General features: G+C 63.9%; 1 protein-coding gene across 1 annotated transcript; it reads right to left on the reverse strand.

Moving 5' to 3' along the window:
• Positions 1-979: 979 nt before the first annotated feature.
• On the reverse strand, positions 980-15,121 carry LIN28A (lin-28 homolog A). Its single transcript, XM_066982618.1, has 4 exons — positions 15,002-15,121; positions 14,004-14,182; positions 4,339-4,523; positions 980-3,220 (listed from the first exon to the last, which is right to left on the reverse strand). Exons 1-4 carry the CDS (start codon positions 15,030-15,032, stop codon positions 3,007-3,009), a joined length of 609 nt encoding a protein of 202 aa, XP_066838719.1. The 5' UTR covers positions 15,033-15,121; the 3' UTR covers positions 980-3,006.
• Positions 15,122-16,322: the final 1,201 nt, after the last annotated feature.

Below are 16,322 nucleotides of genomic sequence, written 5' to 3' on the forward strand. Positions count from 1 at the left end.
TTTTACACCAGGGGAGACACCGACACCACCTCGTGAGGGACATTTTTCCCCAATACATTCAAATGCCCCGTTACAGCCGGACCCTGAGTGTGCAGCCTCATCCGCCCGCGATTCGCTGTCCCGTAATGCATAGTGCCCAGCGCCTGCGAGCCGAGCATGGGCAGGGTGGGTGATGATGCAGCAATTTATTTAATTATTGTCAAGACACGGGAAGAACCACAACAGCAAACGCAACAAGAAGATGCAAATCAATCCCACCTTCTCCAGCGTGGCTTCCCTTTACAGATAAAAATCCCTGTTTTCTGGAATCCCAGGGCCGTACTGGCCCTGGGGAAAACCTGAGTGATTCTCTAAGCCGTTCGCTATTTGCTTTAGCCTAGGACAGGGATGGCTACAGAAGTCAAATCCCCACACAGAGTGGCAAGGCAGAGTACACAGAGAAGATCCCGTCTCCCTGGTCCAAAACCTATTAGATGCTTTGGCTATTTTTTTTCTTTTTTTTTTTTCTTCTTACTTTTGTAAACAATAATCAAGAATACTGAGAGAAAGTGGAAAGATTTACAGAGATATTTACACATACTAGGCATCTAGCAGAAAAATCACCAAACCATTAAACTGGGGGCGAGGGGGAAAGGTCCTACACGATTCTTCAAGACAGATACAAGACCCAGGGGGCAGCCGTTTCCCCGGCACAACCAAGGTGCCACGGGAGGGCCGGCAGCCCACACAGCGCGGCAGCGGGACCGCAGCCCAGGGTTAGACGCGCAGCCTGGTGCGCTCTATTGCATTTACCCCGTTCAGACAAAAGCGGTTTCCCTGAAGTGGGTTTGTCTAGGTCCCATCACTAGTTGAGAACTCGAGGTCCTTCCCCCACCCTCCCAAGAAGAGACCACCACCTCACCATAGAAACTACTGGAGCAGGGCAGGCTCAGCTGGGAGCCGCTCTCCATCCCCGCAAGCCTCGGAGCAGGGGGTGGATTTGGGGCCAAACAAAGCTTTGGAGGGAATGCCAGGCTCCGACAGCCTCGGCAAGTCCCCGTGGCGAGGTTGGAGGAGATGCTCTCCACCTGGTCCAGCCCTGCTCCGCATCTAAACCTATCACTACCTAAAGAACAGCAGGAACCGTGCTCGCATCCTGAGATGCCGGCACGGCGAGATGCCCTCCCTGGGAAGGCTCAGGCCAGCCCCGAGATTTTGGAGTGGAGTGTCAATGGCCCGAAAGCAGGGATCCAGAGCTTCCCCCAGCCATCGTGAGCCAACATTTGGGGGAAGCCAGGAAGGGAGCAGACGGAGCAGTTGCACCTCCCTTGGCGGAACTTGGCACCAGGTCCCTTGTCCCAGCAGGTCCCAGCTTGAGGACGAGTGAGGGCAGGGATTCGGGACGACGCTCAGTCTCTCAACACCCTCCCTGGCTGCTGTCAGCTCTTCAGCTCTCACCACATTGCCCTGGGACCCCCATCCTGGCTTTCTGGTCCCCAGCCCCAAGGCACCAGCCTGCTGGGAGCCTGTGTGACATCCCAGCCTGCGGGTGACAAGGGGGACTCCAGCATGGGGCAGGCAGGAGCGTTCCCATTGGGACGGCGGGGAGGGGAATGTAAACAGGAGAGGGGAATGGAGGACAGTCCTCAAAAGCCACCAGGCTGGGAGAAAATCTGGAGTTGGGGAGCCAACACGGGCTCTAGCAGCTGCTCCCTGCCCCTGCACTGCCTGGCTTCTCCATCCCTGCGCACAGATTGACAGACCCAAATTCCTCCTCAGTCCAGCAGGGAAGGGAAAGAGACTATTAAAATACAGTTAAAAAGAAAACAAAACCCAAACATACCAAAAAAAAAAAACCACAACCAAAAAGCTCGACAACACGTCAAGTCCACCTAGCGAACATCCAGTGAGGTAGATCTACGCTTCCAATACAAACTTCGTCACATCTTTGTGCTGTTAGAAAAAACCCTCCTCTCTGTCCAGCACTGGGCTACAGAGGCATTTTATCCCTGAGATTGCTCGAATACCTGAGAATAAGTTGCAGGAATTAGGTCCTTTCTCTCTCTCTCTCTCTTTTTTTTTTTCCTTTTTCTTTTCTTAAAGATTAAAATATACAAAAATACAAAAACAGAATATTTATATTAAAAAAAAAAAAAGACGACAAACAAACCCAAAGATACGTCATCCACGCACATCCTAGTGCAGCTTTCACTTGGCGTTGGCTTCGGCATGGACGGGGCGGCCGGCCCCGGGAGAATAAAATTTATTGTCACCGGGGCCAATAAATAAAGGCAAGGCTGGGGGGCGGCGGGGAGAGACGATGGCAGCTGCTGACACCCTGCTCCCCCTTTCCCTCTGCCCCTGGGCAGGCTTAGCCCAGGGGCCATCACTTTCTGGCGCACGGCACGGGCAGGAGGAGCAGCGGCGTTTCTGTCCCGCGTGGGTTTGATCCACGTGGAAGAGCCGGGCTTGGTGGTGTCTCCTCCGAGCCGCGCGCTGACGTGCGGGAGCCCCGGCTGGGTTGCGTTTCCCCGAGGGAAACACCACCAGCAAAACCCCGGCAGCTGGCTTAAGCACTTCCAGCCCTCGCAGCCTTCCCGCTGCCCGGCTCCGTGTTTCGGAAGCGGGGAGGACCTGCGAGCGAGGAGCTGGGGGAGCCGCGGGGCCGGCCCGTGGGCATCCCCCAGCTCTGCCGCCCTCGTCCCTCCCTCCTCCGGGCACGGGGCAGGGGAGCAGGGAGCCGCGAGAGCCTCCCTGAGATGCTGCCTCTCTGCTCCTCCTCCCAGAGACGCTACTGCCCGGCTTCGTGGAGAATAAAGACGAATCAAACGTGTTTCTTTTTACCTGCAAGAGGTGCGCTGAATGCTCCCCCCGCTATTTTTGGAGCCGTCCCAATTAAAAGCGGGCTTCGGGGAGGAAAAGGTGCTGCCGTCTCCCCTCCCCGCTCCCTCCTCCTGGCCCCCATGGCCGCCCGTTGCCTTGCCAAAGCCTCTCCGTCCCGGTGTTAGCCCCCGCCGCTGCCTGCCATCATTCCCGGGTTTCGGGGAGCAGGGGCGAGCTGTGCATGTCCTCCTCCTCTCGGAAGTAGGCAGGCTTTCCCTGAGAGCTGGGGGACTGCTGCGCTTTCGCGGGGCAGTTGGCGACCATGTGGCTGATGCTCTGGCAGAAGTGGCATTTCTTGGGCTGCGGCGGGAGCTTGCACTCTTTGGCGTGGTGGTCCAGCCCGCCGCAGTTGTAGCATCTGCGAGGGGAGGAGAGAGATTCGAGGAGGAGAAACAAAAGGAGAGGAGTCCCTGCCACCGAGGGTGGTGGTGGCGGCGGCAGCTCCAGGTTTACTCCCCCAGTGGGTTTGGACCTGGCCCAGTGGTGCTGCCGGTACCCAGGAGATGGCAGCAAACCCACGTGCCGAAAGCAAGCGTGTGGGGACAAAATGGGACATTGGGGGCTCACATCCCTCCAGCACGACTACGGATCCTGCGTTATGGATCCTGCGTCTATGGATCCTGCATTTTGGGTGACCGCCAGCCTGCACGGTACAAGCCACCAGCACTCGGAGCAGCAGGAACAGGCAGTCGCACGGCCGGTGGCCCCAGCTGGGAGGACAGGGACCGTGGCCATCAGCACGGGGACAGCCCCGAGGGTGGCTTGTCTGAGGCTGTGCCTTCGCAGCACGCACCCCCAGGTGCCACTTTCGTGCTGGAACAACACGGGGAGCAGGAGCTGCCTTGTGCCCGTTTCTCATCCTGCATCGTTCTAGGATGGCCGCGACCATTTGCTCTTTGCTTCTCCTCCCCAGCTCCTTCCCAACCGATTGGAAAACCCAAATTTTAGGTGAACAGCCGGGGAAGAGGGCAGCATTGCCGCACCTCGCCCCGGGGGCCCCGAGCCTCACCGTGGGAGACGCTGCCAGGACGTCCGGCCGTTTCCTTCCCACGAGGAAGGGTTTCTCTTAGGGAAAATTACCCCTGCCCAGCTCGGCCGGCCGCGGCTCCCGCTCACAAGGGGAGCATCAGCCCGGGGTGTCCCCGACCTCTGCCCTCTCCCTTCGGCTTCTCTGCCCTTTCCCCACCAAGCTGCATCTGCCGCTCATTAAGCGCAGGAGGAAGCCGCTTTCCCAGAGGAAGGGCCGCTGCCCACCCCGTGCCCTGCTGCCCCCCGGCTCCGCTCGCCTGCCCAAAGCAGGCAGGATGGGGCCGCCCCGGCCCGGCTCACACCCGTGCATGGGGCAGCCTCCTGGGGACCACAGGGACGTGAGGGGGACGCTGAGCACGTAGCCCCTGCTGGAGCCCAGCCCCAGGCACCTCCTGGCACCCGCAGGGCTCCGAAGCAGCCCCGGATCAGGCCCCAGGCGCCCCTTACCGGTCTCCTTTCGATCTGCGTTTCTGGAGGCTCTTGCCCTTGGGTCTCCTCTCGCTGCCGATGCAGAAGACGCCCCCCGGGCCGGTCACCCGGATGGACTCCAAACCTTTGGATGACTTCTTGAAGGTGAATTCGACAGCTTCGCCCTCCTTCAGGCTGCGGAAGCCCTCCATGTGGAGCTTGCTCTGGGGGCAGGAGGGGACAGGGATCAGCACCAAACCAAGGCGCCCCCAGCCCCGGCACACCCCAAGCCCCATCCCACGGCACCAGGGCTGCCGGTGTCCCCTGTGCCTGCCACCCAAGGGTGCAGACACCAGGGACCGAGCTCGACCGTGCACCTTCATCTGTTGACGCGGAGCTGAGGCACGCAGCCAAGCTGGGCTCATTGATCCAGCAAACTGGGGCCGGCGGAGCCAGACCTGACCCTAATTTCAGTGGGGTGTGCTGCAAAACGCTGGCTGTCCGTGCTGCAGCCCCCTTCTCCCCGCGTCCCGCACTGCCCATTGCAACCTCCCGATGCCACAGGCTGGGGATGCTCGCGCAGAGATGCAAGACTTTGTTTTGAAAAGACAAAAGGACCTCGAGGCTTTGCACGCGCAGCCCTTCTCGCCTCCCCATGGAGAGGCAGAACCAGGGGGACACGGCCCGAGCCCCCCCGCACCCATGCCCGCAGCAAGTCCGGGAGCTTTTGCCCTAAACCACGGCTGCACCGCAGAGGATGCAACACGGGGGGTGGGAATCGGGGCCCTCAGGGCGGCATCTGCTAGTCCCTCCCTGCTCCGCTTCCCAGAACAATAAGGAGCTTTTCTCCGGGGCCCAAAGGCTGCAACGTGACATGCCAGGGCTGCTACCAAAAATACGAGTCTCCCCTGGCCTCGGCTCACCCCTGCTCTGCGCCGCTTTTGCCTGAGCATCCTTAAAAAGCTGCCGAGCTGGGTGCTGGCCCAGGGTAACCCTAAATGCCGCAGCTCCCTGTGGCTCCAGCCCTTTAAACGCCCCCAGCAATTAAGCAGCCATTTGGCCCTGGCTCAGCACCGCCGGGGGCATCTCCCGGCCCCGGGGGTCACCGCGCTGATCGACGCCGTGAAAACAAACGGGTTCGGAGAGACACAGGCTGCGAGGGAGCTCGCGAGAGGACGGAAAAATCCTCTCCACTTTCCCCGAGCCCCGTCCATCTCAGGACGCCTTCGCGCGGAGCTGGGACGGGCGACGCGCCCAGCACCTCCTGCCCACCCGCATCGCTGCCGGGCCGGGAGCACCCCATCCCAGGCGGCTTTTCGAGCGGAGGTTTGGCTCAGCTTCGTTAGCGGAGGCTTAACGAGCGGGAGCAAAGAGTTAAGGGGGATTTGCTGGCGGAGGGAGGAGCAGCTCCAGCCTCGCCGGGCTGGGATTCCCGGCAGAGCCCGACGCCTGCGCGGCTGCATGCAGCGGGGACCCTGCTTTTATGAATGGAGCATCTCCCATTCATGGGCTGCCGAGTTCCCATCACGTGGCCGCGGCCGCCCGTGCTTCCCGCAGGGATCCTCCGCGGGCACGCTGCCCGTCCGGGCGGCCCCGCCGCCTTCCCTCTTCCCTCCTCCTCTTCACCCTTCAAATCTGCCCGGGACCCGCGTGGAGACACCCCGCAGGAGAGCAGGGAGGGAGGAAATGGAGCCGCTGGGGTTTAAGGGTGATTTTTTTTCGGTGGGATCTTGGGAGGATGCGCCTGCATCTGCGGGCACGTGCAAGTGAAAGCGCAGCAGAGCTTGAGAAGCTGCTCCTTCTGTCCTCCCTTCCATTCCCAAACCTCCTGGGGGGTTTTAGCCACACTGGTCCCTACCGCCACGTCCTAGAGCCTGGCTCTGGCTGGGACAGAGCCCACGGGGCTGGGGTGGGCCAGGCCGCCCTGGGAGAGATCACCAGAAACCTCCGCTGCCTTCCACTGCCGAATCAGAGCCAGAATTTAAGCTATTTAACCTCCTCCCTGCTGGTGAGGACACACTGGGACAAGCTCTGCCCACACCGTGCTGCTCCGAGCGGTCCCATCACCGCCCAGCCACCGGTGAACACTCTGCCACGCTCAGCACCCCCCACACACCTCTCCCCAGCCCCAGCCCGGCCCCCTGGTGCCCCACATCCCCACATCACCGGGAGGGTGCCGAGCATCACCGGGAGGGTGCCGAGCACCTCCCCAGCACCAGCTCCGGATCTGCCCCAGCCGCCAGCAAAGCGCAGGAGGTGCCTGGCTCAGCCCCAGCACCCCGGGGTCGGCCACAGCAGCCGCTGTCGGGGGCGAGGAGGGGACGAGCTTTGCTTGGTGGCACTGCCGGAGGCTGGGGGATGCGAGGGAGGCCGGGGGACACGAGGCAGCCTCCACCGGGGTGTTTACAGCCGCGGCCAGCCCAGCTGTGTTTACACTGCTGGCGATGAAAACTCACAGGCGCTCGGCCCCGTGCTCCGGGACAAAGCTAAGCCGCAGTTGGGGGGGGGGGGGGACACCCCGGCACCATTCCCTGGGGGCTGCTGCACCCCTGGGTGCCGGGCTCCCGCTCCTCACCCCTCCCGCTCTGAGCACCCACCCCACTCCCCGCCATCGCCCCTCTTTGGCAGGACCAAGGAGGACGAGGAGGGCCGGGGCAGAAGCTGCCGCAACATGATGGGGAAGCGATTTATTTTCCAGCGGCGGGCGAGGATGACAACCGCCTCCTCGGCCCCCCGGCCCCCTCCGCCAAAAGGCCAAAGGAAACGCCCTCTCCCCGGGGAAGAAGGGGGGGCAGCGGCCGGGGCGCCCCAGCTCTCCCCCCGCCGCGGCCTTTTGAAGTGAGCTGCGAGTGGCTGGTGGTCCCTGCGCATCCCCCTGCCCCCTTCCCAAAACACACACATTGCTGGCATTCCTCTGTTATCAGATAGGTAATCAAACTGCAGCCCATTGAATTAGCTGCATACCTCCTGCATCTGAAAGGAAGGGGCCCAGAGCCCCCGTCCCACACCACACACAAAGCGGGAGCCTTCCCAGGCCTCCGCACGCACACACACACACACACACACAACCCCCCCAAAAAAATAAAGGGAGGAAGGGGGGGGCTCGGAGCGAGCCGGGGATGCTGGCGAGGGGGAGCGCAGGGGAGGGCTTGGGCTGGGAGCCACCGGGGCCGGCCAGCGAGAACAAAGGGCCGGCGGCGGCCGAGCTCACGCCGGCCAAATTCCAGGAGTTCCAGGCCACGGCGGGGGGAGGAAGGGTGGCCGGCATGGACGCGGCCCCACTGACCCCCTTCGCTGCCCATGGGGGCTGGAAGCCCCAGTGCTGCGCTGCGGTTGCCCCCGCCAAGCTCCGCTGTGCCCCCGTGCACCAGCCCCGTGCCCGCAGCAGAGCCGGGTCCTGCACCCCACGGGTTGGTCTCTCGGGGAGGTGGTTTGGGGGCAGGGGGTGTAGAACGACCCCGTGCTCTCCATCACAAAGCACTGACAATAAAACTGTGTTTTAAAGCGTATCCCAGCGCAGGGATCTCGCTCGTCATCATTAGGGCCCAGAGTTAACCGGCGGGACGAGAAGCAGCAGCAGCGCCGGCGCTGCCCGGCCCAGCTCCCCGTGGTGCTGAGTGGCCCCGCAGCCCCACCACGGGCCCTTCGCCCCTTTTCCACCCATCCCGCACCCCGGTGGCTCCAACAGCATTTACCACAGACAAAGACCCAGCACGTGAGCGGCCGAGCGCTGCCCACCGCCCCAGCGCATCCGTGCGGACCCCAGCTTCACCCATTTCCCCTTCCCCACCTGCACGTGGGCACCTTCCTCCCTCCTCTTCCTCCCACCCCACAAAACCCCCACGGCGGCTGCTTCCCCTCAGGGCTGGAGCACCCCAAACCCAGCCTCTGCTCCCCAAACCGCGGCAGCGGCTCCGCTTTTTGCCCCCAACCCCGCTGGGCGCTGGAGGGGCTCGGCCGGCCCCGGGGTCACCATTGTCCCCGCGGCCGCCCCAGCGCGACACAAGGGGACGTTTATTCCAGCCGGCCCCGGCCACTCAATCAAACCATCTTTGTGTCCGGAGGGGCCTCGGGCGGCGTGGCCGCTGCACCTCGCCCTTATCTGCGCGGGGGAATCGCCGCGCTTTCAACTCGAATCTCTGGGAAAACAAGCTGGGTCGGGATGCTGCCCTAAGAGCGGCTCCGGGACCGCGAGCGCAGCACCGAGCTGGGCCAGGGGATGGCCGGGCCGTGCTCTGAGCTGGCTGCGGCGTTTCGGGCAGCCCGTGCCTCAGTTTCCCCCTCGCAGTCAGGAAAGACCCCCCCCGGCAGCCAGCACACAGAGCTCGGATCCCACAGCGGGGGCACCAAACCCTATAGACGGCACCCCATGGGAGCTGCGCCCACCCCGCTGCCCCTGTTTTAGGGTTGGGCTTGGCGCAGCCCCCAGCCCCTGCGCAGAGCAGCCCCTTCCTCGCTCCCACTCCAGGGACGAGCGGGCTCACAGAGGGCTCCCGCTCGCCCAGTTTGGGCTAACGCTTGCCCAGTTTGGGCTGGCACGGCAGCGACTCCTGCCCGGCCGGCACAAACAGCTCCGTCGGCTCGACGGCCCCCGTGGGACGGGGCAGCCTCAGCCCAGCCCGGGAGCGGTTTCAGCCGAGCGGCCGCTGCTGCCCGCCGGGGAACGAGCCCCGGGGCACGTCGTGGCCGGGCTGGGCACCAGGGAACACGGACCACATCCACAGCCCGTGCCCAGGCAGGATCCGTCCCCTGGGCAAAGCCCTTCCCTCTTCCCAAATTGCCATTTCCCAGCGCTGCTGGAGGGAGCGAGCACCAGGGGCTGTGCTGAGGCTTTTCGGGGGCTCACGCGCAGGAACCGGAGCAGGAATCTTCTGCTACTGCTCAGCCCTCGGCGCGAACATCGGGGCAGATGCTCAGCCTGGCAGGAGGCGGTGGTGCAGAGGGAGATGCCTGCAGGACCCCGCCGCAAGGAGCCCAGGGGATTTCACCGAAACCCTACTGGGGATTTTCCAGGCTCTCCCTCCCGCAATCTGGAGCAAAGCCCCCAAAGATTTTTTTTTTTTTTCCCCAAGTAAAACCAAAACAAAGCCACGTTCCTGCCAAAATAACCACGCGTTCCCTCAATTTTCCACCGTAAGCAAGCAAAATTAAACACTAGATTAATTCTGGGGGGGGAAAAAAGCACCCACTGAGGGTCTAAGACATCAGTTGCCTGCCCTAAATCCACCCCCTCAGCTCGCTCCGTTGGGTTTTTACCTGCCCCCAGGTTGCCAAACCCTCGCTCCCTTCCCAGGCAGGCACCTGGTGCTGCGAGGGAGCCAGCACCAGCACCAGCTAATTAGGATCAGCTGCTGCATCTTAATTTCATACTCCCATACTAAAGCAGGGGCACGTCCAGGAGCGGCAGCACCCCTTCCTTCGGCGGGGTCAGCTTTGTCCTGGTTATTTTTAGGAGCAAATAAATGGGGAAAAGGAAAAGCCAGAGCTCGGGGCAGCAGGGGAAGGGGCTGGCGAAGACCCCGGCTCCGTCCTGACCCTCCCCAGCTCCGCGCCAGTGCCCTAGAGAATGGGAGAAATCCCATTCATTTGGGCCATTTTATCTCGGAGACCATTTAAGGGTGTTTTCTCTCCCTGCCCGTCACCCTGGGGGCTCGAGAGCTGGGGATGGGGGAAGGGATGTGCCTGCAGCCATCAGTTAATCTTTAGACAGAGACAGGAGGCTTTTTTTGTGTGCAACTTGAGGGAGTTTCAGGGCAGGAATAAAGCCGCTCTCTTTCACCGCTCGCCACCGGGCACCGCGTTCCCAGGAATTCCCGTTCCCAGGGCGCGGCGCGTGGTGCGCCGCGATTTAATCCAGCGGTTATTTAAATAAAATAAATAAAAATCAATTAAATAAAGCCATTGCTCTCGCCTCCCCTCCCCCCCCCCCCCCGTGAAAGCGGAGAGGCCAAAGTGCATTGCTGCCCCCCGGGGAGCCCTTCCCGAGGGGATGCGGTAAATCCCCCCCGCTCCCGCAGCCACCCACGCCGGCACCCCTGGGACGCCCACCCACGGCTGGGGTGACCCCAGCCCCACGCGGAAGCAGGAGCAACCATGCACCCAAGTGGGAAAAATGGGATTTTTAATACCAACCCCACGGGCATCGCTGCTCCGATGCGCTGACTTAGGCGCACGCTGCCCCTTCCCCTTGCTGCCGCCCCCACGGGGGCTGCATCCTGCCCCATGGCAGGCAGCAGGAAGGCAGGACCCCGCTCCCGGGGGAGAAACGCCCCGTGTGCCCCCCACCTTTGCGCTCGCTCAGGGACGGAGCTGCCTCAAAACCCGTGCTTTTGTTAAAATTTCTCATCTCATCACCTCCCAGCCCTGCTTGGGGACACGGCACCAGCCCTTGTCCCCCTCCAACCCATCCCCTGTGCACCCGCGCGGGGACAGAGCCCCTCTGCCCCCCTCTGTGGGGCTCCTGGGGCCAGGAGCCCCCTCCCCGTGCCGGCACGCAGCCGGCTGGCCCCGCACTGCGGGCAGGACAGGAGGGACACGTCCTGGTCGTGTCCCCCCCACGGACACGCGGGACCGTGGCACCGAGATGCCAGAGAGCGAAGCCCTGCAGCCAGCAGCACTCCTTGCCAAAAATCACGGAGCAAAAAGCCCCAAAACTGCCGCTTTTAGCAAGGATTTAGACCTGTTGGGATGGAGGAACGCTCTGAGACACGGAGCCAGGAGGCAGAGACAGCGTGAGGCTGCTGTGGGAGCAGCGAGGTCCCCATGGGACGGGCAGCCCCATCTCCTCTCTCTGCCAGGGCTACAGGGCCAATTTTGGGGATGGTTGTGCTCTCTCTGCTGCTCCAGCCAGCAGGCTCTCAGCCTTGGGGACACGGGAAAGGGGCACACACATCTCCCCTTCTCCCTTTTGCCAGGTCTGCCTTCCCTGGCAGCCCAGCTCTCCCCTAAGCGATGCCCAGAGCAGCAGTGTGAGCCCAGGACCACATCCCTGGGGAGAACCGCTGCAAATCTGGGGTCTTCACTAACACCAGCTGGATTTCTGCCACCTGGTGACCCCCCAGCCCTTCACGGGCGCTGCTCAGCCCTCGGCATCCCCAGGACGACCTGCTCCGCTCCTCCGGGCTTCAGCTCCCCACAGCCCCCAAATGAATCCATCTCCAGTGTCCAGGGGAGGCATTTTAACCCAAATGCCTCATTTTTAGCTCACAATGAGAGGGAAAGGCAGCCCTGGAGGAGCCCTGTTAGTCTCCTGTCCTGCAGAGATTTTAATCTCTTTGTGATCAGATAAAGGGGGAGAGAGATGGAGACGCGCTCCCTGCGGAGAAGGGCCATTCAGACCTGGTTCCTGTAATAAAGTGATTTAATAGATCTAAAGAGGCCAATTCCCTTCTTTCTCCCACAATTACTTCCTGTGGGTCATCATTCACGTATGTAAATGAAGAGGGGAAGGAGCGGGTTATCGGGGAGCAGGGGGGGCTCTGGGTGCTAAACCCCCATGGCTGCTTTGGGGCACCTCGCACCGCGCCGGGCACGGCACCCCGAGCAGCCCCCGCTGCGGCCGGGGTCTGCCTTTTGCCCTTCGGGGCCTGACCCCCTCCCCAGGGTGCGGAGACACCTCTGGTCCCTCTCCCCGGGTGCCGAGGAGGGGTCGGGGCAACCCCGCGGCTTCGCTGCAGGGGATCGGCGACCTTGTGCCAAGAGCGAGCGGGGTGGGAATCGGAGGATGCTCAGGGCGCTACGCCAGCCCCAACCCGCCTCAGTCCCGCGGGACGCGAAGCCCACGGTGCCACGAGCATCCCGGGTGGGACCCACGCACCGTCCCCAGGCGCTGTGTTGCCTCTCCCCTACCCAAAATCACCCCGTGCCCCGTGCTCGCCGCGTTTCCCGAACGCGCCAAACCCCGCGCGGGGCTCCTGGCAAATGGGACGCCGGGCGGTCGCCCCTCTCCCCGGGATGCGCCGGCGGAGCCACCCGGCTAATTCTCTTTTCCTGCAGGGACGAGAGTGAGAGCAATCAGGAAACCAGACTGTCTGGGGGCAATAAAACCCGGGGAGAGCGGAGGGAGGCTCGCCCCCACCCGCGAGGTCCCGCTGCACCGCATTGACATGCAAAGACCCATTTGCTGCCCCTGGGGAGCACCCGGTGCTCGGCGCAGCTTTCCCCTGCTGATTTGGAGCCCTTGCCCCCAAATCCGGTTGTTTTTTTTGGGAATTGGCTCCTACAAAGGCAGCTTCACCATGCCGCTGCCGAAGGAAGAGGGATTTGGTTCTCCCTTGTTCCTCTGCTTGCCTGGGCAAGGCTGGGAGCCCCTTGGGGACCCCAAATCCCAGGATGAGCCCTGCCAGGGTGAGACACAGCCCCGGAGCTCAGCCCCGCACCTTGGCTGCCCAGCAGACCGCAGGATGGACCCTGCTTTTGTGGGATTCGCGCCTGTTGTCAGCACCGGTCACTGGAGCCGGCTCTTCCAGGGGCTCCCCGGAGCTGGCGTTCACGGCACCACCGCGCCGCCTCCATCCCCGTCCTGCTCCCGGCCGTACGCACAAAAACACACGAGTTTGCTCCCCAGATACCACGTTCCTACATTCACAATGCTTCCCAGCCCCGATGACCACTGTTTTCCCCATCGGAGCGGGGACCCCGGCGCTCAGCACCCAGCCCCGGTTCCAAGCACGCAGGCGCTGAGCCCCATAACTCCCTCCCGGCGTTGCCCCACGGCCCCCATTCAGGCACCAGCTCCAAGCCCGTTTCCCCAGCCCCTACACCGGGTCCCCCCCTACACGGCGGATCCGTCCCCCCCCCCCCCCCAGCGAGGCAGCTTTGAGCAGCCGCAGCCCCGAAATTGCCATTTCCCTCGGTGCAGGATCACCAACAGGACACGCGCGGGGCTTCCCCGCTCGGCAAGGTGCGCGGGTTAAATCCGGACACGAGACCGCCGCTACCCTACAGGATCCATAGGGGCGTGGATGTGCCCCTACACGCCTTTGTGCCAGCCACGGCAGGACCAAGCACAGCCCCAGCCCGCTGCCAGGGAGCGGGGCACGTTTCGGGCAGGGCTTTTGTCCCCCAAAACGCAGCACAGAGACCGAGCGCGGGTCACCGTGTTGCAGCCGGATTTGGTTCTCCAGTTCCCAGGGACAGCGTCCTGGGGGCCCGCAGAGAGATAATTCCCCCCCCCCTACAAGGATGAGATGGGGAGAACCCCATCCAGCGTCCCTGCCTAGCTCAGGGGTCCCAGGACCCCATACCCGGGGGAAAGGCAGCTCTTTCCCCTTTCCCTCCACGGGGTGAGCAGCGGCCCTGCCCCAGCACCTCCCGTGCACCCCCTTTTCAAGCCGGCGGGCACCTGCTCCCCTGGCCCCGGCCCCTCTCCGAGCTCCAACGAGCTCCCCAGTGAACCATGATGAGAAAATGAAATCGCTCCGGGATCAGCTTACGGGGCCGGTCCCTGGAGAGGGCCGGGGGCTGCGGCGGGCGCGGGCCGTGCCTGCCCTTCGCTGCCCTCCTCTCCCCAGGGAAACGAGCCTGGGGGCACCCCGGCTCCCCCAGGACACCACTCTAAAATTGGGGGGAGTGACGAGATCCCTTTTCGGGCAGCACGGGGGGCCCCGTCCTGCACAGCATCCCCCCGGCGGGCTGCTGGGGCTGCACCCCCTTCGCTCCCCACCCCAGGGCCCCACTCAGGGGCCGGGCTCGCCGCCACGTACCTGGTGCACGAAGACGTCGACGGGCGAGTCCAGCGTCGCGCCGCCCTTGGCGGTCATGGAGAGGAAGCCGAAGCCCATGCGGACGTTGAACCACTTGCAGATGCCGGAGCCGTGCAGCGGCTGGGGCTCGTTTTCGGCCTTGGGAGAGTCTCCGGTCGTCTCCTCACCCGGCTTCGCACCTGGGGAGAGACCCACGCCGAGCACCTGAGCTGGGGCTGGGGGAGCGCCGGGTGCCCCCAGCACCGCCCAGGCCCCGCAGCCACCCGGGGAAGGAGCAGCAGGAGCCCCAGGTCGGGTCCCGCAGGCTGGAAAAGGCAAAAAATAATAATAATAAAAAAAAATATGATACGACTCCCTTCCCCAAACGCAGTGATCAGCTCAGCCTCCACGTGCGTGCGGGACCGCGCCGGGTGCCGGGGGAAGCAAAGGGAGCCGCTGCCGGCGTGACCCGGGCGGTGCGCGGGGTGGGAGCCCGAGGTCCGGCCCCCTCTCGAAATTGTTTAAAAAGCAAAACGAGGAAAAAAAATAATAATAATTAAAAAAAAAAAAGCCAAAACGAAAAAAAAATGAAAAACAAACCAAAACCCACGCAAAAGCAGGAAAAACTCCCCCAAAACACCAACTCGCCCCCCCCCAGCCCTGCGGCGAGCCACGCCGGGGAAAGTATTTTACCCCGCCGGCAGCATCCGTCCCGCTGCACCCCTGCTCCCAGCTGACCCCCCCCACCCCCCCCTCCAGCCCCGAGCTCCTGGGTTCATCCTGGGGCGGGGGCAAAAATCCTAAAAAAAAAAAATAAAAACCCCCCAAATCCCCCCGGCCCTGCAGCAGCGGGAGCGTGGCCACGCTCGGCCCGGCTTGGCCATCGGGTTTGAGCGGGGCTCAGCGGGTCGGGTTTGAGGGGGGGGTCCCTCGCCCCCCCCCCCCCCCCGGCCGGGCTCTGTCGCCGTTATTAATAATCGCGGAGGCGAGGAAGGGCTGCGACAATAATATAACTTAACCTGCAAACTGCTGGTTGGAAACAGACCCCATCCCGGCACCCGCTTGCAAATTCCGAGTTGTGGCTGTTACCGCCTCCTCCCTCCTCCTCCTCCTCCTCCTCGGCCAGCTTTGAGGGTAGCAGCCCGGCCAAAAAAAAAAAAAAAAAAAAAAAAAAAAAGGGAGGAAAAAAAAAAAAGGGGGGGGGGGGGGGAAACAGAACCAAAAAAAAAGCCCAGCTTAGACCCCGCCAGGAGGGAGCCGGGAGAGGTTTGACTCCATCTTCACTCCAACAATGGGGGTGGGAGGGAGCGGGAGGGTTTTTTTTTTTTCAAAGGCTCCCAAATTCTCGCAGACAATAGCGGCCCCCGCCCCCCCCCCCCCCGGGGACCCACCCGCGGGGCTGGGGGGCGCCGGGCCCCGCCGGTCCGGCCCGCCCCCACGGGATGCTAATTTCCTAATTAACCCCCCGGTAATAGCGACACATTCCGGGAGGGATTTGGGAACTGAGGGGGGGGGTTGAGCCATCCCCCCCCCCCCCCCATTTAGGGGCGAGGCCACCTGTCAAGGGGGGCGACGCGACCCGTTTGGGGGGAACCCCACGGGGGGAGGCGAGGACACGCGTGGGGGGGGCGGGCACGGGGCAGAGGGCCTTTAGGGGGGGGGGGGTTCCAGGACACCGGCACCTCCCCCGGCCTCCCCGGCCCCCCCCCTCGCACCCACCCACGCGTGTCCGGGGCGGGGGGGGGGCGGGGGGGGGGGGGGAGGCCGCTTAGCCCCGGAGCCCCGGGGAGCGGGGCCGAGGCCGGGAGCGGGGCGGAGGCCGGGACAAAGGGCGAGGGCCCGCGGCCTCCCCAGCCTCCATTTCCGGCCGGAGGCTGCGGCCTCCCCTCCCGGCGGGGGCACAGCGCCTCCCGCCGCCTCCCTCCCGCGTGGTGCGAGCTGTGCGTGGGGGTCAGCCCCCCCCCCGACCCCCCCCCGTGCCGAGCTGGCCGTGCCCCCCCCCCCCCGCGTTGTGCCCCCCCGGAGAGCCCCAGGAGCGGCCTCAACCCCGCTCCGCGCTGCCTCCCCACGCGGGATGCCGTCCCGAGTGGGTTCCTGGAGCGGGGGGGGAGGATGCGAGGGGAGGTCGGGCGCGGGGGGGGGTCCCGGGGGGGCTCGCGGTGGGGAGGGGAAGGGGCAGCCCCCGCTCGGGCCCCCCCGTGAAATCCCGCGTGGGGGAGCCCCGCGTGGGGGGCGCCGCGCCCCCGGGCTGCGGCAGCGCCGCCGGAGCTGGCCGCGGTGCTGAACGGCGCCTGTCCAGGGTGCTGCGCCGCGGCCTTCCTCCGCCGCCTCCTCTTCTTC

This window comes from Anser cygnoides, chromosome 24 (genome assembly GCF_040182565.1).
Source record: "Anser cygnoides isolate HZ-2024a breed goose chromosome 24, Taihu_goose_T2T_genome, whole genome shotgun sequence".
Taxonomy (NCBI): Eukaryota; Metazoa; Chordata; class Aves; order Anseriformes; family Anatidae; genus Anser; species Anser cygnoides.